This window comes from Miniopterus schreibersii, assembly GCF_964146895.1.
Source record: "Miniopterus schreibersii genome assembly, chromosome: 16".
Classification (NCBI taxonomy): domain Eukaryota; kingdom Metazoa; phylum Chordata; class Mammalia; order Chiroptera; family Miniopteridae; genus Miniopterus; species Miniopterus schreibersii.
Window position 1 is genome coordinate 44,062,296 of NC_138116.1, and position 27,808 is coordinate 44,090,103.

The 27,808-nt window shown below is 58.6% G+C and overlaps 2 protein-coding genes across 9 annotated transcripts in view; one reads left to right on the forward strand and one right to left on the reverse strand.

Annotated features, from left to right (window-relative positions):
- SLC5A10 (solute carrier family 5 member 10) overlaps nucleotides 1-27,808 on the reverse strand; it is a 66,538-nt gene that overhangs the window by 15,181 nt on the left and 23,549 nt on the right. For all 7 annotated transcript variants that reach the window (XM_081162918.1, XM_081162916.1, XM_081162921.1 and 4 more), the window contains exons 8-9: nucleotides 27,289-27,494; nucleotides 24,211-24,346 (exon numbers count right to left, since the gene is read on the reverse strand). In XM_081162918.1, the coding sequence (XP_081019044.1) occupies nucleotides 24,211-24,346; nucleotides 27,289-27,494 (342 nt within the window). The remainder of the gene's footprint in view (nucleotides 1-24,210; nucleotides 24,347-27,288; nucleotides 27,495-27,808) is intronic.
- On the forward strand, nucleotides 288-27,732 carry FAM83G (family with sequence similarity 83 member G). Of its 2 annotated transcripts, XM_081162914.1 has the most exons (6): nucleotides 288-371; nucleotides 869-1,485; nucleotides 13,717-13,884; nucleotides 21,610-21,734; nucleotides 22,494-23,730; nucleotides 26,766-27,732. In XM_081162914.1, the coding sequence occupies exons 2-6, from the start codon at nucleotides 964-966 to the stop codon at nucleotides 27,141-27,143; spliced, it is 2,430 nt and encodes an 809-aa protein (XP_081019040.1). In that variant the 5' UTR covers nucleotides 288-371; nucleotides 869-963; the 3' UTR covers nucleotides 27,144-27,732. The 2 variants fall into 2 exon arrangements, with proteins under 2 accessions (XP_081019040.1, XP_081019039.1); XM_081162913.1 differs by lacking the exon at nucleotides 288-371 and having other exon boundaries at nucleotides 884-1,485; nucleotides 22,494-23,511.

Here is a 27,808-nt window from a genome sequence, read left to right on the forward strand (position 1 = left end):
CATGGACTTCCCATCCCACCTGGGAAGCGGCATATGTAGGGGTGCACCAGGGTTACCAAGAGGCCCTAGGGGTAGGGGGGCTGCCAAGGTTGTTCACTCGCTGTGTGACCTCGGGAAAAACAGTGTCCCTCTCTGGGCCGCGTGCAATGTTCCAGGAGCTCTCGGACTTGGTCCCCGAGCTTTTCACCCGGGACTGGGGCCGCGGAGGAGGTGGGTCTGTGCCCGTCGGCGGCGTGAATCAGTTTCCGGCCCCGCCCCCGGCCCCACGTGACCTCAGGTGGCGGCGGGGTGGGCGGGGTGGCACTTAGTCACCAGCTCTCCAGCCCCGCGCGCACCGCTCCGCCCTCGCGGCTTCCTCGCCGGATCTCCTGGTAAGCGAGCCCTGCCCGCGCCCCGGCCCCCGGCCCCCGGCCCCTTCCTCCCGGCGCCGCCGCCTGCCCGCCGCGCTCCCCCAGCCACCTCCGGGCAGGCCTCTTGGGTTGCCCGCCCCGGCGCCCAAGGAATCGTAAGACCCGCTTCCTTCCCGGAAGCCCTCGGAACGCCCGCGTCCCCGAGCAGGGCCAGCGCCCGTCCGATGGCCGTCCCCTGCCTCCCGCTCCCGGAAAGTCCTGGGAAGTCCCTGCCCGCCCGGGATCCCCCAGCCGTAGCCTGGCACCGCCGGCGGCTCTGGCAGGCCTGTGGGGCCTGAGCGCCCGTCCCCTTGGCGCACCGACGGCAGCCCCGCGCTCCGCCCGCCCTCGGCCCTGCCCCCGCCCGCACTCTGACCTGCCCCCTGCCCCCGCCCGCACTCTGACCTGCCCCCTGCGTTCGCCCGTCTCTCTGACCTGCCCCCTGCCTTCGCCCCTCTCTCCTCCGGCCCCGCTGGCAGAGAGGAGCAGAGACGCCCGAGCCCGGCCGCCAGGCGAGGATCGCAGCCTCCTGCCCCCGGCCCTGCCCCGGCAGAAGCGCTGGACAGGTGGCGCCATGGCCTTCTCCCAGGTGCAGTGTCTGGACAACAGCCACGTCAACTGGCGCTCCAGCGAGTCCAAGCCCGAGTTCTTCTACAGCGAGGAGCAGCGCCTGGCGCTGGAGGCCCTGGTGGCCCGCGGCCCCGCCGCCTTCTACGAGGTTCTGAGCCAGGAGAACATCCGCGACTTCCTCTCGGAGCTGGAGCTCAAGCGCATCCTCGAGACCATTGAGGTGTACGACCCAGGCTCGCAGGACCCTCGGGACTCAGGCTGCCCACAGGGGCCCGAGGACAGTGGAGTCGGGGACCGGGAGGAGGCCAGTGGGGCAGGTGGAGCCCTAACTGAGGCGGAGCCACCCCCCTCACTGGAGTACTGGCCACAGAAGTCGGACCGCTCCATCCCACAGCTGGACCTGGGCTGGCCCGACACCATCGCCTACCGCGGTGTGACCCGGGCTAGCGTCTACATGCAGCCCCCCCTGGACGGGCAGGCCCACATCAAAGAGGTGGTGCGCAAGATGATCAGCCAGGCCCAGAAGGTGAGCGCCACTGGTGGGAGTCCCCAGGGAGGAAGCTGGCCCAGGGGCTGGCCCACCCCCCAGCACCTCCCCACCGCAGCCCACGCTCCCCCCGAGCTCATGTGGAGAGTCCACCATAGCCCCCCGGGTCTCCGGGCTGCCCTCCTGCTTTCGTGGGATCCCTCATTCTTCACAAAGGGGTAGGGTGCCGGGGTCCCTGGCAGGTAACAGCGGGCGCTGCATCTCAAAGGGCCTTCTTGCGTTGTTGGGGTAGTTCTGACTTCCAGAGGCCTGGTGAGCAGGTTTCCCAGAAGAAGGTGCTACAGTGGGGTGGGGTGGGAAGGAATTATGTGGCTTTCTCTCACTGTCACTGGAGGTAGCTCTGATTCAGCCCTGAGAAGTGCAGGCTCTCATACACACCTCAAGCTCTCTAGCGTTGCTTTTGTTGGTTGGGGAGATAGTCATGGAGACTGAAAAGTTGCCAAGTCCATCTGAGGCTAGCCTGGAGGTCTGAGTTCAAATGTGCCTGTTTCCTGGGTGTGCTGAGCAACTGAGAGCCAGTTGCTCGTCCTCTCGGAGCCTCCTCAGGGGTGGGAGCGGAGTGAGTTCAGGTGAGGGTTGTCCACCTGGGTTGAATTTCTCCACTGGAAGGGCATTGTCTGACCTCCCCTTCCAGACCCTTGCTGAGCTGCACAGTGTCCCTGGCATGGGTACTTAGTTGACACACTGACTCATATTCTGAAAAGAGGAGCTCGCTGCTTGCAGAGACAGCCAGGCCTTTGCTGGACAGCCGTGACCTTGAGCGATGCTTCTTCCTGCTGATGGAAGTGCCTTTTTCATGGTTGCAGAGCACATCCTGACGTCACCAGCAGAGGCTGCCTAGCTAGCTGTGTTGAGAAGGATTCTGAGGCCGGGTCGTGGCTCAGTAGAGAGCAGTGAGTGATTAGCAATGTCTGGCCTGGCCTTGGGTTGTGGGCAAGGTATTTCTGGTGGAATCTAACCCCTTCACTGTTCCAGGCCCAGAGGGGGCAGCGAATTGCACTGAACGTTGGCTTTGGGGACCATCCTGGCTGACAGACAGGCTGGGGGAGCTCTTCAGCCAAGAATCCAGAAGTGGATCAGGAGCTGAGGAGGTAGCACAGCTTAGGTTTCCAGAAACGTGGAGTTTCTGTCTCCTGAGGGAGCTGCCGAGCCAGACAGCCTGTCAGGGAGCCCGGCTCTCGGCTGCCCAGGCAGCGCTGGAGCTGCGCGCTCCTGGTCTGCAAAGTGGAGGTGGCGAGTTTAAGGCTGCATCCTCGGCTGTTGTGAAGATGGAAGCGGGCGACGGAGTGAGGAGGAGTTGGAAGGAGAGGAGGAGGGGGAGCAGGAAGGGGCCTTCAGCCTGAATAACCTGTCCCACACCTGCCGTGGGAGACAAAGGTGCTGCTGACACAGGTGTCGCTTGAGGTCGTGAAACCCAGTCCCCTGGGAGGGCCTATTGGGATCCATTACCTAGCCTCCACCCCCCCCTCATAAAATTGGGGAAACTGAGGCCAAGGAAACTTGACCTGCTGTGTCAGGGTTCCCCTTCGTGTTACCCTCTCCTCCCCACCGGGAGTAGGAAGTAGGCTGACACCAGATCCCAGCTTGGCATGGGAACAGCCGAGTCTAATCTCCCCCAGACAGAAAGACAGACGGCCTGGCTCAGTGATGAGGCCAGATAGGAGTGCCTGGGGCCAGGCTGGGCACTCAGGGCGGCCTCCCCATGTCTCTATGGCCAGGCTGAGACCCAGCCACTCCGTGTAGTCCTATGGGCCCTCCCGTAACTTTATTTGACCCCCGCAAAACCCCACAAGGTTATGGGAGTCACCTGTCTAAGGTGACATAACCAGGAAGAAGTCCATCTCAGGTTTAACCTCCTGCAGCTCCCCGACAGTTAGGCATCGCCACCACTTTCATCCCTCTAAGAAGGGGGCTCATTGCTGAGACTGACACCCTCAGACAGCAGGGAGCCTTGCAGGCCCAACAACAGGGGTCTCAGAGGCAATGGAGGCCAAGCGCCTCATCCCTCAGATGGGATGCTGAGGCACAGGGAAGACAGGGATTTGCTCCCACCCACAGCACCGTGCTGTACCAAGCCTCTGCTTTCCAGCCCTTCTGCTTCCCTGTAGCATCCATCCTGGCACCTGAGGTCAATGTGGGTAAGCCATCTGTAATAACAATAGCTACTGTTTATTGAGTGCGAGGCACTTTATAATCTCCGGTAGTGTTATCTGCCCCATTTTTCAGATGTAGAAACCTAGGCCTGACTGGTTAGTCCCTCCAAGGTTACCTAGCTAGTTCTTGTGAAGGGGAGGGGACCAGGCCTGTGTTGTCCTCCAGGCTCTAGGACAGGTCTCCTGCCCATCCTGTCTGGCCCTGGCAGGACAGGGAGGGGCAGCTCACCCAAGCTCCTGCAATCCTCCCATTTCCCCTGCTCGTGCTCTGGCTGCTTCCCAGGCTCCAAGGGGCTGGGCCGTGGCAGACGGATGCTGACAAATGCTGACGGAGCCCTTTGCCTGGCCTCCCGCCTTGGAGCTCTTCCTGCCTTCTCTTTTCCCATGAATCACTTCTTTCTCCCTCACCCCCAAAGCCTCCTCTCACTCCTGGTACCAGGAAGAATGCCCCCCTTCTCAGTCCAAGAATGGGGATCCCACTGTCCACCCACCTGGCTGGAACACTGGACCCCTTCCCACCGTGGCACCTGAGCTGGGGCTGCTGGCACTGAGGCAGGGAAACCCAGGCCACCACCTCCTCAGCCTGGCCTGTCATCAGCATGGCAGGCAGACTGTGGGCAAGGACCTGGGAAACTGTTCCTGTCAGGGCTACCATCAGGTCCCCCCTTTCCCAAAAAACTAGAACAGAACTAATAGGCCACAGTATAAGAAGCCAAGAGTGCTGGGTCAGGTCCCTGCTCTGCCTCCACCACTGTGTGACCTGGCACAAGCCCAAGCTTCTCTCTGAGCCCCAGTCATCCCATCTATAAAGTGGATACAGTCATTGAACACTGTTAACGTCCCGTCAGCTCTGACACCTTACTGCCCCTTGAGTCTAGACTCCTCTAGGGCACCTGAAGCCAGGCTGGGCAGAGATGGGTGAGTCCTGGGTCTCAGAGGACTCCACTGGCTGTCACTCTGAGCTTGTGCTCTCTGAGACATCTTCCAGCCCCACTGGGCTCCAGCTTTCCAAGATAGAAGGCCATCCTGCCCATCCTCCTGCCCCCAGAAGCCAGTGATTTATCTGGGGGGGAAAACTGCTATGGGGTTTCAGCTGCATACCAGAGGCCGGGCCTGTAGCGTCACGCCTAGGAGGGACGAGCCCCAGCCTCGCTTGGCTACAGCCTCTGAGAGAAGGGGAGAGGCTGGACTGGGTCAGGAGGGGAGGAGGGGCACTCGCCCCCCAAACACAACACAGGACCAGAGCCCCTAGTAGGATCCCTTCACCAGCCTGCCAGCCCAGGGGGAGGCCCCTAGGGGCAGGGGCCAGTCACACACAGATGAGGAAACTGAGGCAGAATGAGTGGCCAAGGCTAGACTAGAAAGTGACTTCATGCCAGCTAGTCCAGGGCTTGGGAACAGAGAACCAGAGAAGTTATGTATCTTGCCTAGAGCCACCCAGCAGGAAGGGCAGGAGGCTGGTCTCACCAATGCCTCATTAAGCCCACATCTTTCCTCTCAGGCCCCTGCTGTCACACACTGAGTCCTGGCTGATGGCTTAACTCCAGGAGAATGAAAACACTTTAACGAGGCATTTATTAAACACCAGGTGTATGCCAGGTGCTGAGTGGGCACATGACCTACACTGTAATCCTCTTAGCAATTCCATAAAGTAGGTATGCAGATGAGGACACTGAGGCCTGGTGGGGCTGACCTCTCAAATAACTTGCCTAAGGTCACAGAGCTGATAACTGAAGGAGATGGGCCCAGAACCCAGGTCTGCAGGCTCTGAGCCCCCTTTCCCAGGAGAAGCGGCATCTTGGCTATTCTTTCTGAGCCAGGCCCTCATGGGAACCTTGGAGCCTCGCTGCTTTTCCCCAGCTTGACTCAGGACAGTAAAGTATTTTCATCATTCTTCTTGTCCCCACTAGGCTCCCAAACACTGGGCTCCCCTTGAGGGACCAACAATCTGACCACATGGGGACTGGTGAGGACAGGGTGGCGGGGAGCCAAGACCACTGTGGATCCCTGTGGACCAGAAGGGAAGGCTCTCACTGTCCCTGAGCTAGGCAGCACCAGGACAGCTTCAACACCTCAGGAGGCCCCAGGGTAGCCCAGTCAGCTATCCCAGGGCACTTAGTAGGTCTAGGGAGCTGCCTCCTGCCTCCTATGGCAATTCCCATCCCAGGGCTCAAGGCCCTCATCTGATAACATAATCCTGGTGCTGGCTCCTGTCTTCTGCAAAGGCTTCCTACCCAACGGCAATTGCATCTTACTTGAGTTTGGGGAGAGCCAGGAGTGGCTCTGCCAGGAAGGAGGGCCGGCACCTCTGGGCTGGGTGCACACCTGGCTCCCCAAGCACGCCGCAGGCAGCCCCACACCTTCAGGCCCTGCCCTCCCTCGACCCTGTGAGGCGGGCCTGTCGTCATAGTCCTGTCACGGATGAGGCTATGGAGGCTCAGAGCAGGCCGAGGCCTGCCGAAGGTCGTGCCAGACTCTTTGGTGTGGCCAGCCTGCACTGGCTCCACAGAACCCCAGTCTCCCTGGTCTGACAGGCTCACCCTGAAGCCCAGGGTCCTCCCCCTAGGCCAGCAGAGGGGAGCTGGTCCTCTCAGAGGCCTCTGGCTCACCTGCCCAGCTCAGCCACTTCCTTGCTGCATGATCTTGGGCCTCAGTTTCTTCATCTATAAAATAGGAATTGGACACTTGTCTCGAGGTAGTAACAGTCATAAGCACCCACAGGATGATGAGTGCACCAGGACCACACTCAGCAGGCCCTGGCCTGGGTGGGCTGCAGCAGCCTCCTTAGTGGGGTCCGAATGATCCCCAGGCTCAGGCACCTTCCCAGCTTAAATGCCATGAGGGGCAGAGGAAAGACAGGCTTCAGTATCACGCAGATCCAGGCTCGAGCCCCAGAGATAGTTGTCTTGCTATGCACCCTGAGATAGTTGCTTAGCCTCTCTGACCCTCCATTCCTTCCTCTTCAGTGCCAAAGTTGTGGTGAGATTTCAAGGGGCATGCAAAGCACTTGGTGTGGTATCTGGCAAGGAGCTGGCATGGCATTTAGTAAATGCCAGCTCTCTTCCTGCCTTCCCTCTACCTTTTTCCTCACACCTCTCCTGACAGCCTCTCTCTGTGAGAAGTCTGGGTTGAGAAGTGGTGAGCTCCCCATCCCAGAGGAGTTCAAGCAGGGGCTTGGTGGAATGCAGCAGAGAGGATGTGGACATCAGGTGGCTCGGGGCCACAGCCCTCCCCTGGCTTTCTGTGTGACCTTGGGCAAGTCTTTTCTAGGCTAGTCTCGGGGGCTCGGGATGCTCAATGGCTCCACAGTGTCTGTCGCTCTTGGACCCTGGAGAAGCTAAGGTTTTTAAAGGCTTTTGAACTTATGATTCTCACATTTTCCAGTTTGAAAATCCTCACTTTATGCCGTTCACTGACAACTGTGGGGTGGTCTGGCTAGCTGGATCCTGCACCTGCAGGCCTGGAAGCTTGGAGGACTATGAGGCCCCTTGAGGCTAGCAGGAAGAGGGAGCACCTTGTCCTCTTATCTTCTCCACAGGGCACAGCCCTGGTCACCTGATGGCCTTCCCTGTGCTGCCAGCTCCTATCTCTGCTACCTTCCTGAGCCGTGGTGAGGAGGCACAGGTGTCTACGTGGAAGGCTGGAGACAAGGGCAGGGCCCCACACCGCTCGGCTGAGCCAGGCCACCGAGTCGCAGAGCTCTTGGGCGCGACCATTATGTTCTTGACCCCATCTTGCTTTGGCCACTTGGTGCTCAGGAGGCCTGAGCCTTCTTTAATTGGCCCTAATGAGGCTTCTATCTTAATATTCTGGAGAGTGGGGAAGGTACCAGAGCTGGTAAATATTAGAGGAGAGAGACCTCAGATCATCCAATCCAACTCCCAATGTTCCCAAGAAGAGAAACTGAGGCTTCAAATGGGGAAGTGCCCAGCTATAGGCCAGCCAGGGAAGGAGTGGCAGAGATGGGAGGCCCTGAAGCATTTACCCTCTGGGCAGTGCTGATGGTCAGGGATTTATATCAGGACCTAGGGTGGCTCTGGGAGGCGGTGGGTAGAGCCATGGTTAGAATACATGCAGGATCCCCCACTGAGAGAGGAGCCTGGGAAGGGAAGTCCCCTGCTGTCAGCTGACTGGCTCTCCATCCTGAAAACATGAGTGGCCATCACTGCCCCTCTTGGTTCTGTGCAAGCGGCAGCAAGCTGGCCCTGGCTTGGGTCAGCATGTGTTACTATAGTCACAGCCTTGCTCCCTGTCTACAGAGAAGTAGGTCCAAACTCGGTGACCTTTAGAGCCAGAGGATGGGCAAACTGGTTTGGAGAGCACCAAGAGTCAGGGGGAACACTGCCCACGGTAGGGCCAGGGGCACCCAGGAAGCATCCTCAATTCTTGGAGAACCTTCCTGGTCTTTCATATGGTACCTCACTAATCCTGCAAGCACCCAGGGAGGAGAGCATGTCCATGTCAAAAACGTGGGAAATAGACCTGGCCCTGCAGCCAGGTCTGCCCAGCCTTCCTGCTAGAGAGGGGTGAGGGGCTGGATAGCAGCAATACCTGTCTGTTTCAGATCCCTGTGAGGGGGTGAGGACTGGACATTATGGAGGCGGCAGCAGCCCCCCTGGAGTCTCAGCCCCTCCATCTGTACAACAACTGTAGTGCAGGTCTGCTGGAGATGAAGTCTCGGTATTTGTATGTCTGAAAAGGTCCTTATTTCATCTTTGATTTTGAAAGCTATTTTCACTGGGTATGGAATCTAGGTTAAGTTTTCCATTTAGGACCTTTAAGGTGTTGCCCCGTGTCCTCTGGCTTGCCTCAATTCTGAGGACAAACCTGCTTACCTTGTTCTTCGTTGTATAAGGTCTTTTCCCCTCTGGCTATTTTTAAGATTTTCTCTGTCACTGATTTTAAGTGATGTGGTTATGCTGTGCTTTGGTGTAGTTTTCTTTATGTCTCTTCTGCTTGGAATTCATTGAACTTCTTAAACTTGTGGATGTGTAGTTCTCATCAAATGTGGAAATGTTATGGCCATCATTTTTGGCGTGTTTTGCTCTCTTGCCCCCGTCCACCCTCTGCCTCGGCTCCTTCTGTGACTTTACTTCAGCTTCTGTTACACCTTTGCAGTTGACCCACAGCTCACTGAAGCCCTGACCCTGTTTTTCGGTCTCTTTCTATGTGTGTGACTTTAGATCATTCTATTAACATGTCTTCAAGTTCACTATCTTTTCTCCATAGTGTCTGCTCTGCTATTAATCCCATCCCATGTATTTTTCATCTTTAACATCGACTCGTTTCACCTCTTGAGGCTCAATTTGGTGTTTTTAAAACATATCTTCCCTGTCTGTAGATAACTTTTTGAACATATAGAATACAGCTACCACTGTTTTCATGTTGTAGCTGCCAGTTCTAACATCTGTGCTATGCTGGGTTAGTTTTGAGAGATTTTTTTTCTCACAAAGGTCATTATTTTTCTGTTCATTTGTGTGTCTGGTAATTTCTTATTGGATAGCGGACAGTTTTATGTTGTGGGGTGCTGAAGTTTGGTTTTTTTCCTTTAAGTATTTTGGAGCTTTGTTCTAGGATGCAGTGAACTTGCTTGAAAACAATTTAATGCTTTTGAGGCTTGCTTAACGGACCAGAGCAGATTTAGTCCAGGGTAGGAGTTGGTAAACTATGGATCAGGTCTGGCCTGTTGCCTGGTTGTGTAAATAGTGGAACACGGACATATACATTTGCTTTTGTGCTGTCTACAGCTGTTTTCCACTATAACAGCAGAGCTGAGAGGTATCAGAGACCATGTGACTTGTAAAGCCTGAAATATTAACTATCTGACCTTTACAGAAAAAGTCTGGCAACCCATCTAGGGCTCATGTGCCGGACTGTCCTGCAAACCCTGAGTGTTAGAGGGGTCTGCACCCTGGCTGAGAGGATGTGAACAGTCCCTTGTCCCATGAGAACCGGGAGGTGGTGATTTCTGGTCTGTCCACCCTAGAGGGTGCTGTGCGTCTGGTGGAATAGTTCTCAGGTTGGGATGATGAGGAGGGTGCGGGAAAGTGGCAGCTGCTGTCTGCTGAGCTCCAGGTCCTGTGCTAGCTGTGCATCTGCATTAATTCACTTTACACTCCGACAGCTGTACAGGGTAGGCATTGTTATCACCCAGTGAGGGAACTAAATCACTTGCCCAAGGCCACATATCTTCTCAGAAGGACAGTCTAGAGCCCATGCTGCCACCCAGGAAGGGCATAGGGAGTTGGGGATCCCCTGGCAGGGTCTGCCTTGGGTGGCACATCCACCTTTCCCATTTTATAGATGAGGAACTGAGACCCAGAGAGGGACACGGCTCACCCAATGCCATACCATGGCCTGGAGCCCAGGGCTCCAACCCTGGTCCTGCTCTGTCTTTGTCCAGGGCCTCAGACTGCTGCTAGGGCCCGAGAGGATGGGGGGCACTCACTCCAGTGCCCCTGGGCCATGCCATCAATGCCAGCAGTAGGCATTACAGGCTTCAGGCCATGTCTGTTGGGGTGGTGGCCACAGGTAAAGGGTTGCTGCTCCATTGTGGCTCAGGACACCCCCCCTCAGGTTCCCTCCCACCTCCCCCTCCAATAACCACCTGGGCGATGGAGATGCTTGTGGTGGGGCATCAGGGCCTGTGCCCTACCCATGTCCAATATCCTGTTGGCTTGAGGTGAGACCTGGGGGTCCATTCCCCTTTCTGGGCCAGTGTCAGCAAGTCTCAAGTGGAGATGGGTGTTCACCTATTCCAAGGACATTTTAGGGACTCTGAATCTGTCAGCAGATTGGTGGAGGATTAGAGGAGACCTGAGAGCAGTCCTAGCCACGTGGAGAGTGGTAGGGGATTCGGACCCAGTAGGAGGCAGGATGCAGACCTGTTGGAGTGTGTGGCAGGGAAAGGGAGGCATGGTAGCTGCTGGAAGAACACACTTTGGGAGCCTGCACATATTGCAACCCCACCCCCACCCCTGAGAGACGTGGGGAGGCATTTGGGTACAAGACTCACTCAAGCCCAGTGCTGATACCAGTTCCTACTGATGTCCGACCCCACTCCATCCCTGGCACAACCATCCCACACCCCCCAGACATCATCCAGCCCCTACCCTGCTGCTCTCTAGGGCTCAAACCAGCATGATTTTCATGCTGTTTGGCCCCTCCCTGTTCTGTGGCTGCATCTTTCCTGTCAGTAAGACTCAGGGACCACCAGGCTCCCTCCTTCCTTCGTGAATTGGCCTGTGCAGTCTGTACAGGTTCTGGGCTGTGGGGCCCAGGCTGCCCCGTCAGCTCCACAGCGATGCCAGGCCTAGCACATGGGACACACACATGCCTGCCGTCCCCACCCCCTAGGGACTAGGCAGTTGGTCCAGTGCTCACATGGATGCAGCCGGTCCCTGTGGTCACAAGGAATGAGCTTCAGAGCTGGGACCCAGGCTGCCTGCCCTTGTACTGTGTGTTCTCCTGACAGACATCGAGGCAGAGGTGTCTCCAGATTCCAGCCTCTCCTCTGTCTTCTCCATGGCACTGACCCTGGCCTTGCCCAGGACTCCATGGGGAACACATGCGCTGGGGCTACAGGAACGGCTGGTGTGTCCTTCCAGGCAGGGCTAGCAGCTTTGTGCTCAACCTTGGGTGTGAGAGCTGGATAGACCGAGTAAGCCAGGCCAACACCCCCATTGGCAGATGGCAAACTGAGGGTTCAGGAGGGGCTGTGACTTGTCCCTGGCTGCCGTCATTCCTGTAACCCAAGCCATTAGATCCATTCTCAGTTGACAATAGCTCCCAGAGGCCTTCCTTAGTCCAGGCCCCATGCTGGGCGCAGACCAGGACTCTGTCCTTGATGAGCTAACACTGTCACAGGCCAGCTGGGCCACCTAGATAGATAATTAGGCAAGGGAGTGAGCCCCTCTGTGCCTCAGTGTCCTCATCTGTGAGGTGTTCGTGAGGCTTGGACAGGTGGCAGTCGGTCCTTGGGGTCCTTACAAACCCTCAGCACAGGGTTGGATTTAGCTGTGCTTTCTTGGCAGAGGTGCCTGGGTTCTAATCTCAAGTCTCTGGCCCCAGCTTCCCCATGTGCAAGATGGGGAAGGGGGTGCAGGACTCGAGGGCTGCCGGAAAGCCTTGGGGCTGATGGTGAGCAAGCTGTGGGGGCCTCTGTGGGGAGCGCCAAGCACCCTCTCCCCACCCCCAGCTTTAGCTGGCTCCTGTTACACTCCCTCCTTTGACCACCGCCGGTACCAAGCTCAGTGCCTGGAGAGCCAGTGCTCGGCCCCGGGACCCCCTGAGGGATCCATCGTGAGGAGCAGGCCCCAACAGACCCGGCCCTGCAGCATACGGTCCCTGGATCGGACACCCCGCCTGCCAGAGGGTGACATGGGGAAGGATGAACACGGAGCCAGTCCTGCTGCGGCATGTCCCTCAGCCCAGACACCGGGCAGGCCCCCATCTGCCACAGTGGGCAGGGCCGGGAACCAATCCAGTGAGGGGAGCAAAGGGTGGGGGGCTGCCCCGGGAGAGGCAGCGCCCTTCTCAGGGTAGCGCACCAGGCTGGTGCCTGTAGGAGCGACTCAGAAATAGAGAGGACCCTGGGCCTGGCACTGGGAGCCCTGGCTGGGTCTCGGCCCCCCTGTGCCCGCTGTGCAGTTGAGAACGCTGGGCCCTTCTCAGGCTGATGAGAGACTCTCGATGTCGTTCTTGCTCAGGGTCACACAGAGATCCTGTCCATGGCAGGGCAGGGGCCTGAGGTCCCAGAGGAGCTTAGATGGCCCGCGGGCCAGCCTGGTACGCTCACTGGAGTGTGCAGATTCATTGCCAGCAGGCCCAGGCTGCCTCCCTGTCACCCTGTGTCTGCAGACCCCAGCAAGGGGAGCCTGCCAGGCCGCCCTCTTGTGGGGGTTGGGGGTGAGCTTGGCTCCCTGACAGGCCTGGCCAGGTTCTAGCCTGAGTGTCACCAGCTCAATGTGTGACCCAGAGCATGTCCCCCACCTCTCTGCGTAAGGCTCCTCTAGGAGGGTCTCACACCCAGACAGACAGTGGCTCTGGCCTTGGAGGGTGGGAGGGGCTGGACGTCTTTCTGGGCCAGCAGTATGGAGCCGTGTCTGACATGCTCCCCTTTGCTGCCCAGTGGGACAGGGAAGGGGGGATGAGAGAGACTGAAAGCCAGTGCCTGGTGGGCACTGAGCCCCATCAGGCCCAAGCGCCTGGTAACCACCCTGAGGCCAGCGGGCTTGTCCATACCACCTGTCCTTTCCTTGCACATCTCTCCTCAGGCCTTGGGTGTGTCAGTGACTACATCGGGCTATGGCTGGGCTGGGGTGGGGTAGGTGCACCTTGACCTCTGCCTTGAGCCAGGTCCAGGGAGCTGGAGGTCAGCTGTTGTGGGTAGAGGTCGTCAGATGACAGGAAGAGCACGTGTGCTGGTGTGGGCAGCAAGGGGGCTTGCCAAAGTGCCCCACCCCAGGGACGAGGGGTGAGCTCAGTGAGCGGCCATGCCAGCTGCTGCCCTGGCTCCTGCCTGTTGACACGTGTGGTTCAGCTCAGCATCCCGTGGCAGTGGGCAGAGGGCAGTGGCGGACCTGCAACCCAGGAGTGGACTGAAACAGGCCCCGGGCTGAGCCCTGACAATCGCAAGGAAGGAGACCCTCAGGACACGGACCCCTGTTGACTCCAAGGCCCTGAGAGCTAAGTCCTCCCAGGCTTCTCACCCTGCCCTTTCCACACTCCGCCTGCCGGGTTGCGGAGCTTGGTTTCCTGAGTCTCGTGTTAGGGAAAAGCAGGCATGTCGAAGGTGCTTCTCCTCTATTCCCGCCTTCGCAGAGCCCAGTCCGTGCTCTGCGAGTGAATCTTGTGTCTTAAGTGTGGATTCTGAGCCTAGAATTTTGGGGCAGGAAAGGCTCCCAGCTTGTCACTTCCCAGTTCCAGTCCTGAGGCTTTGGGGAGCAGGCTGGAGCGGCACCCAGAGAGGTGGCGGGCATGGGAGGGCGGTGTGTCTTGCGAGGCACCTGGCCCTGCTGTCGCACGGCCTGACAGCCCGGTGTCTTCCTGTTCCCAGGTGATAGCCGTGGTCATGGACATGTTCACCGATGTAGATATCTTTAAGGACCTGCTGGACGCCGGCTTCAAAAGGAAGGTGGCCGTGTACATCATCTTGGACGAGAGTAACGTCAAGTACTTCCTGCACATGTGCGAGCGGGCCCGCATGCACCTGGGGCACCTCAAGGTGAGCCGGCTGGTCGTGAATGACCCACTCGTCCTTCAACAAGCACTTTGTGCACCTGCCTTCTGTACATGAGTCCTGTTCTGGGCACAGAGTTCAGTAGTCCTAGAGCCTCCTGCCAGGTGGTCACCTGGCCTCTGCTGAATACCCCAAGGGACGGGGCACTGACTCCTTCCAACCGTCAGAGATAAGGCAGACACTGATTAAGGGCCTGCTGGCCAGGTGCCAGAACCCACGCAAGGTGCTGCCTCACCTGTTCTTTCACGGTGGCCCATGCCACGTTGGTTAACTGTCTTTCCTTACACACCTCCGGTGACTGGTGCTCACTACCCTGGCTCCAGCAGCTCATGTCTTATCTGGAGACCTCTGACTCCCAGGAAGTTCTTCCTTAAGTTTAAACCAAATCTGTCCCTCTAACATCCACCCACAGGCTCTGGCTCCCACAGAGAAAGCTCCCTCAGCTGAGGTCAGGGAAGGCTTCCCTGATAGCTGCAGAGTTAAAGTGGATTTGAGGCTGAGAGCAGAGTAGAAAGGGCCTTATGGGGGACAACATGGAGCAGAGATGAGGGGTCATGACCGGCCTGGGTTCTCAGCACTGCTTTGCTGTGTGTCCTTGAGCACATTACCTCCCCTCTCTGGGCTCTAGGATCTCATTGGTCAGACAGAGGGCACGTGGGCCAGTGTGGCTGGCCTCTTCTGCACAGACACCCTGGCATTTGGTACTTTGCTTGGGGGTAAAGGGAGCCCTCCTTCCACCCTGACATCACCTGGCACTTACTGTATGTAACATACCCTGGAGAGTACAGATCAGTATACATAACGACAGCTAATTCTTCCACGGTCCTGGCCTGGCACTTTGCATGGTTAACTTACTCCACATGACAACCCAGTTGTTCCCATTCTACAGATGAGGAAATGGAGGCACTTGCCCAGGTGTCACTCATGCTTGAACATTAGCGAAGGGGAATAGGGGCCAGCACCAGAGCCCTCTGGCTGAGATAGCCTCCGACAGGTCAGGATTCCTTGGACTTTAGGCCTGTGACCTGAACAAAGTCCCAGGAGAAGGGTAGACGCCAGGGTGGTTAACAAGGGGCTGGGCACCTGTGTCTGTAATTTGTTGGCATTTGTCAAGTATGCCCCCCAATCCCAACTGAGCCTTTTCAAGTGTGTGTGAGCTCTCCAAATGGTGAGTCTCTAGCTGTTGGGACAGTTTTATGTGGTCTCTTTAGTAGGTTGACCCCAAACCACACGCTAACCCGCCGCACTGCCTGCCGTGTAATTAGCACTGAGGACCGAGTCCCAGGGCAGACAGCTCATGCTGGAGAGGTCCAGAGCCTGGAGAAGGTGTCTCTGAAAGGTCACTCTAGAGGCCCTGGGCTTGTGGTGAGCAGATCAAAGAACCTCAGGGTTCTCTGTCCAGCCCCCTCCCCGTGCCCCAGAGGAGACCAGACAGGCCCACCTCCACTGCGCCCCTGCCACGTGCCCAGTGGGTGCTTTCCACATGTCACCTCCCTTAGCCCCCTTGCATTCCCAGGGTGGGGTAATTAGGCGGAGTGTGCTTGTTTGTGCTGAGCAGGGACCCAAACCTGGGGCTGGCTGCTCCCGAGGGCTCACCCCCTATTCAGTGCTCCAAGGCTCTTCTCAGTAGGGAAATCCCAAAATCAGTCTCCTTGGAGTGTTTGGAGCTCCTAGAAGTGGGAGGCAGGTGGGGCTGGGCTGGGAACTCGACCAGTAGGCTGCGCAGCTCCCTCCCTGTAAGGCTGGCCCTGCACCACCCTGTCCTGGGGAGCCCCAGTGCAGTTGGGGGCCTTAGGATCACTGCAGCCCCATAGCTTGGTGGGAACCTGGGATGCCCGAGCCAGAGCAGCCTCGAGGCCGTCTATGCCAGGCTTCCACAGGGCAGAGGGGAGACCGAGGCCTGAGGGAGGCTATGGCCTGCCTCCTTTCCTCACATTCCCCTACCTCAGGCTGAACCTAAAAGCCAGCAGCGAGAAATCAGCATGGACAGGAGGGCGCACAGACCCTTGGTGCTCGATGTCCTTGACTGAGGCTGCACCTGGCCGAGGGGCCACCATGGGGCTTGGGCGCGTGGTTCTACCTCTCTGAGCCTCCAGCGCCTCATGACTATAATGATGCCTCATAGAGTTGTTTGAGGATGAAATCAGAGGAGACGATGGTTATAAAAGTGTTCTGTGAGCTAAGGCGAGTTGTGCAGCTCCTGGTAATAACAAGACATTATAAACTCCAGGCCTGGGGCTGGGGAGGGAGTATGGGTGTGAGGCCTTCTCCCCCCGCCCCTGCTTGAAAATGAAGCTACAGCTGAGGGTACAGGAGAGGCAGCTCGCACTGGGGGTCCCTGGCCCAGCCTGCCCCCCTAGCCACCACCCTGCACTAGGGAAGGTGGCAGTGTCTGCAGGGTGATCTGCTCAGGAGCCGAGTGCCTTCATGGGAAAGAAAGTGTGACCCTGGCTTCCTCATTCTCGCTTCGGAGCCCACCCCCCCTACAGCCTGGGCGGGTGGCTAGAGGCTCCTGTGGGCCCAGCCCTGGCCAAGTGTCACCTTGTCTAGGGCCTGCCCACACGGCCCACCTCCCTGCCCGCGGGCCGGCTGGGCCCAGACCTGTCTTGGGAGTACTTCCTTTGCTGGTAATGCTGGGTTCGCCCTCGGCCGCCTGCCGTCCTTGGCTGGCTCTGCTTCAACCTGCCCTCAGATCCTACAGGCCTAGGGACAGGATGCACACGGTGGGCTCATTCTTGTCACCACAGCAGTGTCAGGTGCCAGTCTGGGGGCAACAATAGGAACCAGACCTGAGACCCAGCTCTGCCACCTGTACTGGACAGAGACATTGAATCTTTCTGGGCCTCAGTCTTGTCTGAAAAAATGGGAATATTGTGATTTACTTGGCAGGGCTGCTATGAAGAGTAAAGGAGACCGTGTCCGGGCAGGACACTCAGTAATGAGCTCCCTTCCCATCCTGTCTTTGGTTGGAGACAGGCACAGTTCCTCCCATGAGACCCCAGCTCTGGTCTGAGGGCCAAGGGGCTTCCCTTCCCCCTTTGAGCCATAATCTGGCTGGAGACCACCCTCATGTGCCTGCTCCAGGCAGCGCCTCCCCAGCTACCTGCCTCCTGAGCTTTGAACTCACACCAACACATTCTGGAAACAGCTGCTCTCCTGGTTTCCAGATGAGGTAAGAGGACATATGGCAGCACCTCCCCAGGTATGAGGTTCACAGCCTTCCCCAAGCGCCTGGCCCCTGACGGCCTATCAGGTGGAGAGTGTGGGAATGATGGCCCCATATTACTAATGGCAATAGGCTTTCAGAAGAAGACCCAGCCCTCTCACCCTCCCCAGGGCCCAGTGCCAGGCCACGTGGGCAAACCACATTTTGGGGTGAGACTGGGTACCAAGGGATGCCCCAGAGCCAGTGGGAGCCAGGCTGGGCCTCGAGGCTCAGAGCTTGCGACACGATGGGAACTGTGAGATGCCCGGCTGATCTGAAAAGCTGGTCGGCTTTGTGCAGTCAAACTGGAAAAACCAGTAGCCACTTGGGCAAAGGCTGGACCCATTTCTGATTAACGAAGAAATCGCAGCCAGGGTGGCTGTGGGAAGGGGCTTGGTGGGGATACAAGGACTTGGCCTGCATCTCAGGTTCCACACTGGTGTCCAGGGTTCCCTTCCTTCCCCACCTCGCTTCTCTGATCCTGGCCTGGGTCTGTAATGGACCCAGGGTGCAGGGCAGTGCTTCTCAGAGGGTGTGCCTGGCTTGAACATTTGGCAGTGTCCGGAGACATTTTTAATGGTCATGACTGGGACAGTACTACTGGCATCTGGTGGGTAGAGGCCAGGGGTGCTGTTAAGTACCCTATGGTGCACAGGACAGCCCCACAACCAAGAATCACCTTGCCCAGAATATCAGCAGTGCTCAGGCTGAGCTACCCAGCCTAGCGAAGAGCTAGGAGTCCCTCCAGCAAGGTCTTGGAGCTGGGCTGGCTCAGCACTGCCCAGTCGCCATCCCCAAAGGTGTTTCACAAAGGTACTTCCCATTCCAGCTTCACGACAGCCAGATAAAGGCCAAGGCGAGCATTGGGCCCCTCCCCCATTGCAGAGTGAAACAGGCCCTTTAGAAGAGAGTAGAGGCTGGTCTGACACCCAGCACTTGGGGACATGGGCCCTCTGTCTCCTGTGCTCCGCACACCTGCCCTGATCTCTACTGTCACCGGCCCGGCCTGGTCAGGATGCACCTGTGGGCCTCCCACTCCTCCACAGGCCCCGGAGCCGCCAGCAGGCCCCTGCAGAGTGGGGACGAAAGAGCCACCACAGTATAGAGCTGGAGGCTGTCCTCAGTCTAGGGGCCTGGACCCCGCCCCTGGGAGACTGGGGAAGCAACTCCTCTCTGAGGCCACATGGCCGTCATGTACAGCTGGTAGTCCTGGCTTCCCTGGACCCGAGTCCGTGCCATTCTAGATATTTTCTGGTCCTTTGTGTTGCCCCCCTGCCAGTGGAAGGGATCACACCCTAGCATGTGCAGTCACAGCCCACCTTGTCACCTTGCATTTATCTCGGGCCCACTGAGTGCCAGGCACCTTCCGGACCCCCACCTGCATGCATGTGGTTTCATTCAGTCCTCACTGAGGCATGGAGATGCCAAATTAGTGTTTGGTTGGCACCAGGACTGGAACCCTGTTTGACTGGAGCTCAAGAATGCCGCAGACCCACCTGGGTCCAGGCGCCCTGGGCTTGTCCCCTCTGCCTTCCACCAGCCCAGGCCTGGTCTTCGGCAGACTTAGTACATGGTCAAGTCCTGTCTCTGCATGAGCACAGGAGGCCTGATGGGGTGTGGCAGTTTTGCCCTGTCACTAGTGCCTACCTCACCCTGCCCCACACATGCTTGGGGCGGAGGCCGCCTTCGGTAATGTGCTGACCGACCATCCTCCCCTGACATCCTCTCAGGCGCCATCGCTGCCCCTTTTCAGGTGTGAGGAAACAGGCTCCGTGGAGCCCAAGGGCCAGCCCAGGGTACCGCTTGGGCCAGCCCAGTGGCAGTTCTTCCAAGTGTCTTCCCCTTGCCTGCTGTGTCCTCTCCAAGGGTGCCATGGGGCTCAGAGACAATGCGGCTTTGTGGGAGCTTCTCCTGCTCACCCAGGCCCTGACTGCTGAGACATTACCTCATCTGGGCCAGGCCCCATGGGGTGGGGCCCACCCAGGAAAACAGGCCTGGGAGCTGATATGAGCTGGGGGAGGGGGCGTGGCAGCTGCCACGAAGCCCCACCTGTTGCTGAGCCCCAGGGCTAATAGGCCTTAGATGCGAGGCCAGCCCCCAGCATGCAGACAGGGAAACTAAGGCCCAGAGAGTGCCAGAGACTTGAGGAGAGTCACAGCAAATCTGGGCCTCTCACACGGAGTTGAGTAACTCTGAGATGTAGGTGATGACCTTCTGAGCCCTCCCTCAGTACAAGGTGTGGGGTGGGTGGGGGTGGACACTGGGGAGAGGGGAATTGAGTCCGTGGCTGTCTTCCAGGCCAAGGAAGGGCCTGTGGCCCCGGCACATAGAGCGCTGGGCCAGGAGCCCACAGAAGCTGTAGAGCTGGCTGTGGTTGGGCCCAGCTGACAAGGATGGCCTTGTACTGCCTCCGGGATCTTTGCTCCTACTTCTCGTCCTGAGCGTGCTCTGTGCTGGGTACAAAGTCACGAGCACTAATTGTCCTGGGCTGCGGCCAGCTTCCTGCTGAGCTGGCTGTGTGCAGACAAGGAGCCTGGGGGGCAGAGGTTGCTGGCCCTGGGAGTGAAGGCTTATCTGCCTTCTGGACTGGGCCCAACAACAAGACAACTGTTCACCCATGGCCGGGTGGGCATCGATGGAGATCTGTCCCTCAACCTCTGAGCAGAAGGGCCTAAGAGCTGTCACCTCCCCAGAGGCCGTGGGCAGAGTGGAGTGCAAACTCTGGCTCTCAGACCCCCTTCACCTTGTTGCCCTTGCCCTGACCCAGGTCCCCTGCCTTGCCCACAGCCCCTACCTGTCTTCTGCCTCTGGCTCCCCATTCATGTCATGTGTCCTCTGCTGGGTGCCTCTTCTTGAGACCCAGCTCCAACTCAGGGTTCCCTGCTCTGAGTCTTCCTGCTGCCCCCAGGGCTGAGTCGGGACCTTAGGCAGGTGTAGGGTCTGCCATCAGCCCCCTGTTGAGCCTGCTCTGCAGCCTCCACTGCCCACCCTCCTCCCCTGGAGTCCTCATGTGTCTCAAAACAGACTGCTTGCTGCTCTTGTCAGCAGGCCCCTGTGCTCCCATCTGGAGTGCTAACCCTGCCCCTGCCCTTCCTCCTGCCTTCCCATGCCAGCCTCTCCTGCCCCTCACAGCTGGCCACCTGGGGCTCTGGTCACAGTCATCTCTATGGCAGCATCTAGGGACCTGGGCAGGGGTTGGTGAGAGGACGAGTGGGCAGGCATCAGACTGAGGCCAGTGAGTGGGTGAGGGTGACAGAAGTCACAGACGCTGTAATAGCCCAGTGCCCCTTGGGAGAGAGTGAGGCTCTCATCGCGGGGCGGTCAAGCAGACCGTCAGGACACTCTCAAGGGAGCGCCTGCCCTAGGCAGGTGTTGGATTTACTAGGGCTTGTGTTAAAGGTGGAATTCCCAACCTGACCACGGGCCTCCTGAGTCAACTCTCCGGAGGCCCCAGGAGCTGGGGTCTCTGACACACCGTCCTGGCAACACTTGCAGAGGAACCCAAGTCTCCTTCCAGGCTTGAGGTTCAGGGCGCCCCAGCCATTCCCTCAACTCTTAGTTCTCAGAGGGGCTCATCCTGCCCCTCTTGGGGCCTGCTGTGCCCACCACTAGCTTTTCATACCTGCCCCTCCCTCAGAGCTAGAGCCTCTTGTTAGGAGAGGAGGGGAGCCAGCACTGGGGCCCTTCAGTGTCCAGCCCACAGATATCCGTAGACTTCGCACCAGGGGGAGCGGGCTCTTCACGGCCAGAATCCAGAGAAGGGCAGGGGTGCCTGGGCTTGGACTGTAGGCACTGCTCATGACTCCTGGGAGGCCCCCTCTCCTATGTCTGGGTCCAGCTCCCCTTCCCATTGTCTCTTGGGGCCTCTGGCTTGCCAGACAGTGCAGACCCAGTGAGGGGTGGAACGAGACCATTTATCGAACTGCTCCTGGGTGTCAGGCAGTGGGCTGGCTCCATAGAAGTAGTAGTTCGCTGGGAGCCCTGCCCTCAGTGAGCAGCGATCAGCAGCAACAATGAGACAGCCATGCGAAGCAGGCCCAGGGAGAGGCCCACCAGTCACCATCCAGGGAAGGCCACAGTTCTGCCAGAGTGAGAGACCCAGAGCCCGCACGGCAGGCCCCCATCTGCCCTGCTGCCAGCCCTGTCATCATCAGACCTTTCTAAAATGTGTCCATACCTGCCTCCTGCAATAGCTCCCACCCCCTGTAGCAGCATTTTCCCAAACTGGCCTGGCTACTCAGGTCTTGTCCTGCCTGGGCTTGCTCTGCGGACACCTTCAGCCATGCCCCACCCTCCTCTCCAGCCTCACATCCCGGCACTTCTCACCTGGGCCTTGACCCTGCAGTCCCCACATACACCACCTCCTTTCTCCAGGCCTCGCCACCTCATCCTTCCCCACCCAAGCTCCCCCAATGCCCCCTGAAGCCCCGGGCAGAGGTTGCGGGGCCTCCCTCAGTGTGGTGAGTGCTGTGGTCATGTAATTCTGTCTCCTGTCCCCTACACAGAATCTCAGGGTGCGGAGCAGTGGGGGAACCGAGTTCTTCACACGGTCGGCCACCAAGTTCAAGGGCGCCCTGGCCCAGAAGTTCATGTTCGTGGACGGAGACCGAGCCATCTGTGGCTCCTACAGGTGACTCCTGGCTTTCTGGGAGCTGGGGGAAGAGGCAGCTCTGGATCCCAGCTGGGTTCTGCCCTTAATCCTGCCTTATGACACCCTGGTTATTCCAGTTCATTGGTCCCCAAACTGCTGAGGTGTGAGCTGGGCTGGGGCACGCCCACACACCAGCCACCTGTCTCCAGAAACAAGCAGAGGAGGGCTTTTGTCTGTGAGAATTGTTCCAGCCTAGAGGTGTCACCAGCCTGGAGGTAGGGTGTGGGCCAGGCCAGGCCAGGCTGTGTCTTCCCAGGCCCACAAGGTGGTCACTCTGAAAGCCACCCTCAGGGACAAGGCCAAGATGAGGCAACCATGGCTCAGCTCTGCGAGCCCACCATGCAGGGGGCAGCAAGGTGGGTGCTACTCACTGCCACTCAGATTATTGGTGGTGACAAAGATACCAGGTGTCCAGGGCTACTCTGGGCATTCAGTGAGTGGCCTTAAGGGTGCTGGACCCCCAGAGGAGCGCAGCCCTGTGCTGTTTTATGTGGGCGGGAGAGGGCATAGTGTCAGTGACTCACCTGAGGACCCAGACTCAGGTCTGGCCCCGAGGCTTGTGCCCTATCCTCTGTCCCCCTCACTTATCAGTCCCATCCAGGGCCCCTTAGCCACAGTGAGCAGCAGCCTGTGGGGGGTGTGGTGGCTGTCTTGGATGCCCACTGTCGGGGGACTGGGGGCCTAAGGGAGGAAACAGGCCCACGTGCCTGACCAGGCAGCCCCTTCCCTGTGTTGCAGCTTCACGTGGTCAGCTGCGAGGACAGACCGGAACGTGATCTCTGTGCTGTCAGGCCAGGTGGTGGAGACGTTCGACCGGCAGTTCCAGGAGCTGTACCTCCTGTCGCATGGCGTCAGCCTCAAGGGGATCCCCATGGAGAAGGAGCCCGAGCCCGAGCCCATTGTTCTGCCCTCTGTGGTCCCTCTGGCACCCTCCGGCACTGTGGCCAAGAAGCTTGTCAACCCCAAGTATGCGCTAGTCAAGGCTAAGAGTGCTGAAGAGATCGCTAAGGTCTCCTCTGAGAAGCAGGAGGTGAAGAGGTCCCCGGGGCTGCGGGGCCCGGGGCTGGCCGAGCAGCCAGGAGATATCCCTGAGCCACCCCTGCCTATCCACCCGGGGCTGCTCAACCTGGAGCGGGCCAACATGTTTGAATACCTGCCCACGTGGGTGGAGCCGGACCCAGAGCCAGGCAGTGACATCCTGGGCTACATCAATATCATTGACCCCAACATCTGGAACCCCCAGCCCAGCCAGATAAACCGCATCAAGATCCGAGACACATCCCAGACCGGGGCCCAGCTGTGGAGGCAGAACCAGGACTGCAGCCCTAGTCCAGAGCCCAGCACCTCCCAGGACGGGGTCCCAGCCAAGAACGGCCTCCCCCCAGAGGACCCCAAGCCACAGCCTCCCGTGCCCAAGCCCCGGACAGTTCCTGTGGCAGACGTGCTTGCCCAGGATGTCAGTGGTGTTGGATGGGCCCTAGAGAGCCCAGAAGAGGAGGTGCCCCAGAGCAGGACAGACCATGGGCTGCCCAGGGCACCAGGCCGTGCTCTGCTCCAGCGGCAGCGGTCTGTGCCCCAGGATGACCCTGACAGCGAGGGGGTGATGACCCCCAACGGGCTAGGCCAGGAGGAGGAGGAAGACGACGATGACTACGTGACCCTCAGTGACCAGGACAGCCTCTCGGGCAGCTCTGGCCTTGGGCGTGGCCCCCGGCGGCCCTCAGTGGCCTCTTCTGTGTCAGATGAGTATTTTGAGGTGAGGGGACACTCACCCCTTCTCCGGAGGCGCCACTCAGAGAAGGTAGCCAATGGGCCAGCCCAGCCCCCCCGCCGACAGCTGAGTGCCCCCCACATGACCCGCGGGACCTTTGGTGAGCCCCTGTGTGGTTCACCATGGGCCCCGGGTCAGGAGAGAGAAGAAGGGGGCACTCTGAGGACGATGCGGGCCTCACGCTCCATGGACAAGGAGGCACAGGTGGGTTGGGGTCCCTTAGCACCAGGGGTCTGGGAGCCCCTTTCCCTAGGCCTGAGCACCCAGAGTGCTGCGCTCCCTGGTGAACGGGGGTGGGGGTGGGTAGGAACCACCCGGGACCACACGAGGGGCGGTGCTAGAGACCTTAGGCGCGCCCCTGAAGGCAGCCTCTGTCAGTGCTGGGAGCTGAGGGGAAATGCGTTTAACACACGCAGAGGTCGCAGGCGCTCGGTGCTCTAGGAAGTGAGTGCCTAGTTTCGGACAAGGAAACGGCGGTGGCAAAGATAGTAGTTTACAGCCCGAGATGCACAGCGGTAAGTGGTCCTTGTTGGCCTTCAAGCCACCTCTGTGTCAGTCCCTTTGTGGTCCTGGGGACCACTCACCTCCCTGCTCCCAGGCCAGGAAACAGCTCATATCTATGCCGTGCCTCTTCCTGGAAACCGCCGCGGCCCGGCCCGGCCCAGCCCCAGGCGCCTGCCCTACCTGGGAACAGTGCGCGGCTGATCATGCCTGGCATCACCATCAGGCCCATGGGCAGCATCTTGAGGTAGCTGGCCAGGATGGAGCCTGCTTTGGCGTGGTTCAGGTCCCGGGCAGACAGCGACCGCTGCACGATGACCTGGGGGCACATGGAGCAGTGAGTCCCAGGTCCCCTCAGAGTACCTGTGGCAGGACCTCTTCCTGGTGAGCCTCAGGAAGAGGCATGAGATGCTGTCCCACTAGTGCCGGACCTGCCCGAGACAACCAAAGCCCAAACCTGTTACCTGACGGGTTCCCCAGAAGCAGAGCTCACCCCAATTGGCAGAGCAACTGGGGCCAAGGTACTTTCATTCCAGGGACTCAGTCTCCCCACCTGTTGAGTAGGGAAGGTGTGGATCCTGCCCAGCCTGCCACCCAGCAGTTGGCAGGGCTGGAGAGACCCTGGGTGGAATGGTATCAGGACTCCCCCATCTCCTGTACCCTCATGAGAGTGGCTGGCATGTTCCTGCACGTGCCAGGAGGAGGCACTGGTACCAACCGTTTTGTGTCCCTGGCAGAGGTCAGGAGCTTTCAGACCTGGGATGTGGGGAAGCTTACAGTTCTAGAACTGCCTGAGGGCATCCTAGCTGAGCCTCAGTGTCCAGGTCTGCAGAATGGGAGGAGGGGGGCGGGGTAAGGGGAACTGATGGCATCTGAGATCCCTGCCAACTCTCATTACGATTCTACATTTTAAAAAAACTTTTTTTAAATTTCGTTTTTGTTTTGTTAGCCTTACCTGAGGATATATTTCTCATTGCTTTTCAGAGAGAGAGGGAGGGGGAGAGAGAAAGACATCGATGTGTGAGAGACGCATCGATGGGTTACCTCCACATGCACCCAGACTGGGGCAGGGGATTGAGGGCACAACCGAGGTGCGTGACCTTGACCAGGAATCAAACCCAAGACCCTTCAGTCCATGGGCCAGTGCTCTAGCCACTGAGCCAAACCGGCCAGGGCATAAAGCCTTTTTTTTTTCTAAAACAGCTCTATCGAGACGTAAAGTCACCCGTGGTTCAGCCACAGAAACTGTGCATTGCAGTGCTTTCCAGTGTGTTCACATGCTGTGCAACCTGTAACTTTTAAATATTAGCATTTTCCTTTGCTAGTCTGCATCGTAATCACTACCAGCAATTCAGGAGTGGGTATTAGCTGTGATTTTAACTGTGGTCCACGCATGCTGGTCTAACAGACAGCTCCCAGCACTTCCCTCTGATGCATGACTCCCGGTGACACAGGAGTGGCAGCACTGGTATGTGGGCCAACCTGATGCCAGTCCTGCTTCTCTGCCAGCTTCCTTCGACTTGGGGACAATTCCTTGCCTCACTTGGGGCCTCAGTTTCCCTGTCTGGACACTGAGGAAGCTAGATACAGTTCTCTGTAGACCCTTCCCTACTGATGTTCTGTGATTACAAGAGCCCAGAGCCACTCTTTATGGAAGGAGAGGAACAAACCCGAAAGCCCTGCTATTATCTCATTCTGTTATCTGGGCGACTGGCCCTGAAGGCAGGCAGGCAGGACCGGTTTTGCTGCCCCATTCTGCAGGTGGAGAAGCTGAGGCTCAGTGCCCCATCAGGCCTCCTGCTTTATTGGTTTTGTTAGTTTCTAGTTACAAGAGTGTAGCCTGTGATGTGGATGAGCTAGGAGATAGTGAAAAAAAGTCTAGAGAAGAAAATGAGAAGTATCCTTGGTCCCATCACACAGAGCTGCCCTCAGACAGGGCATCTTAAATAGGGGCATCCTGGCCTGGGACTGAGTAGCCCTCCAGGTGTCCTGCAGCATCCCCCCTCCTGCCCTCCGGCCTCAGTGTTCCAGCTGTGAGTGGAGATCACTGAACCTACCCCACAGGAGGGCTGTCCCCATTGACCCCACAGCGACTGGCATGGCTAGGCTGGCCCTTGGGCCTGACTGCCTCACTCCCATGATGGGGCCCTCAGGGCTCAGGTCCAGAGGCACGGTCATCAGGTCTGTGCCTGCTAAGGCTCTGCTGCTTCATGAGGCCTTTGCCCACCAGAGTGCCGCCTGGAGCTGCCGTGGCCTTCCAGGGCAAGCACAGCAGAGGGCATTATCTGCTTCTACGCAGAGAGGAGAGTAGGCTGTCTGAGGTCACCTGGTGCAGTCACAACTCAAGAGAGGACTGGAGTCAGACTCCCAGAGAAGACCCGCCCCCTGCGCCCACCAGAAGCTCGGCCCAAATCGAGCTCTGCCTCCAACAGCCTGGTCCGGCCTCACTTACAGGTGGAGGAGGCTGGACCGGGGGTACCAAGGACCAGTGGGCACTTGCCTTATCACAACCACGAGAGGCGGAATTATTCCCGTATAACACATGGGGAAACTGAGGCACAAAGTATAACAAAACAAACCTGTCCAGGCTCACCTGCTGGTGAGTGGCGGGACCAGGAGGCAAGCCCAGCTGCGCAGGCTGCAGCCTGCCTGGCAAGAACCCGCAGGAAGGAGATGCTTCTTGGGGTGGGATGCTCCAGAGTGATGGGATGTCACTCTGTTTTTTTTCTCTCTCCCAGGACAACCATTATGGAGTCCCTGCCTTGGGGACCAGGGATAAAGATGGCTTCCCGCGGCCACTGAGGACCGCAGGACCCCCGCGGTACTGCCCAGAGGGTGCCCAGAGCTCTACCAGGAAGGTGGGTTCCTATTACTGGCAGGCCAAAGGTAGCCTCGTGCCCCACACACTGCCAGATCCCGGGAGCCCGAGGCCGGCCCGAAACGCCAGCCTCCTGACCGACGGCCGGGCCACCGAAGCGCACCCAAGTCCTTTGGGAATCCCGTACTCCAAACTGTCCCAGTCGAAGCACTTGAAGGCCAGGACGGGCGGCAGCCAGTGGGCCTTATCCGATTCTAAACGGAGGGTCCAGACCCCTCAGGACCACAAGGACCTCTAGCAAGGTGGTCCACGCCTGCACCCAGGCCCAGACCCACCATGCAGGTGTTCCCAGGGCCGCACCTCAGATTGGCAGATGGCCACCGGACCCTCCAGAGCCCACCCCGGAAAGCAGGAAGGGAGCAGGTGATGATGTGGACTCTCACCTGGTCAGTGCACCAGTACCAGGTGGCCATGATGGTCAGGCCGAAGGTCATCCCGGTCCACGGGAGGTCCCCTGTGTAGGGGTCTCTGAACATGTGCATGGCATCTGCGCGTGGCAGGTGGCAGGTGGTGTTGGCAACAGTCTTAGATGGTATAGCCCGGGCGTAGGCTGCTGCCAGCTGCTCATACCCCCCAATCTGGTCGAAAGCTGGGGGGGTCAAGGCAGTACAGGGACCAGTCAGTGGCTGTGGCCCTGACTCCCAGACCCCCACTGCCCTCCTCCTGCAGGAACTTCCTGCTGTGTCAAACGGGACCTTCCCCACGTCACCTTTCCCAGTGCCTGGAAGAGTGTGGGAGGGTAGAGGGTTTTTTTAAAAGGTGAATTCAAATAACTGTTTTATATGTATTTAAAATAATACTATTAAATGAGCATTTTGCATGTGGGCAGCCCAGTGTCCTGTTGGCCTCTGGATGCCGGTTGGCCTTAGACAAGGGGTTTCTGTGCCAGGCTTCAAACTGTCA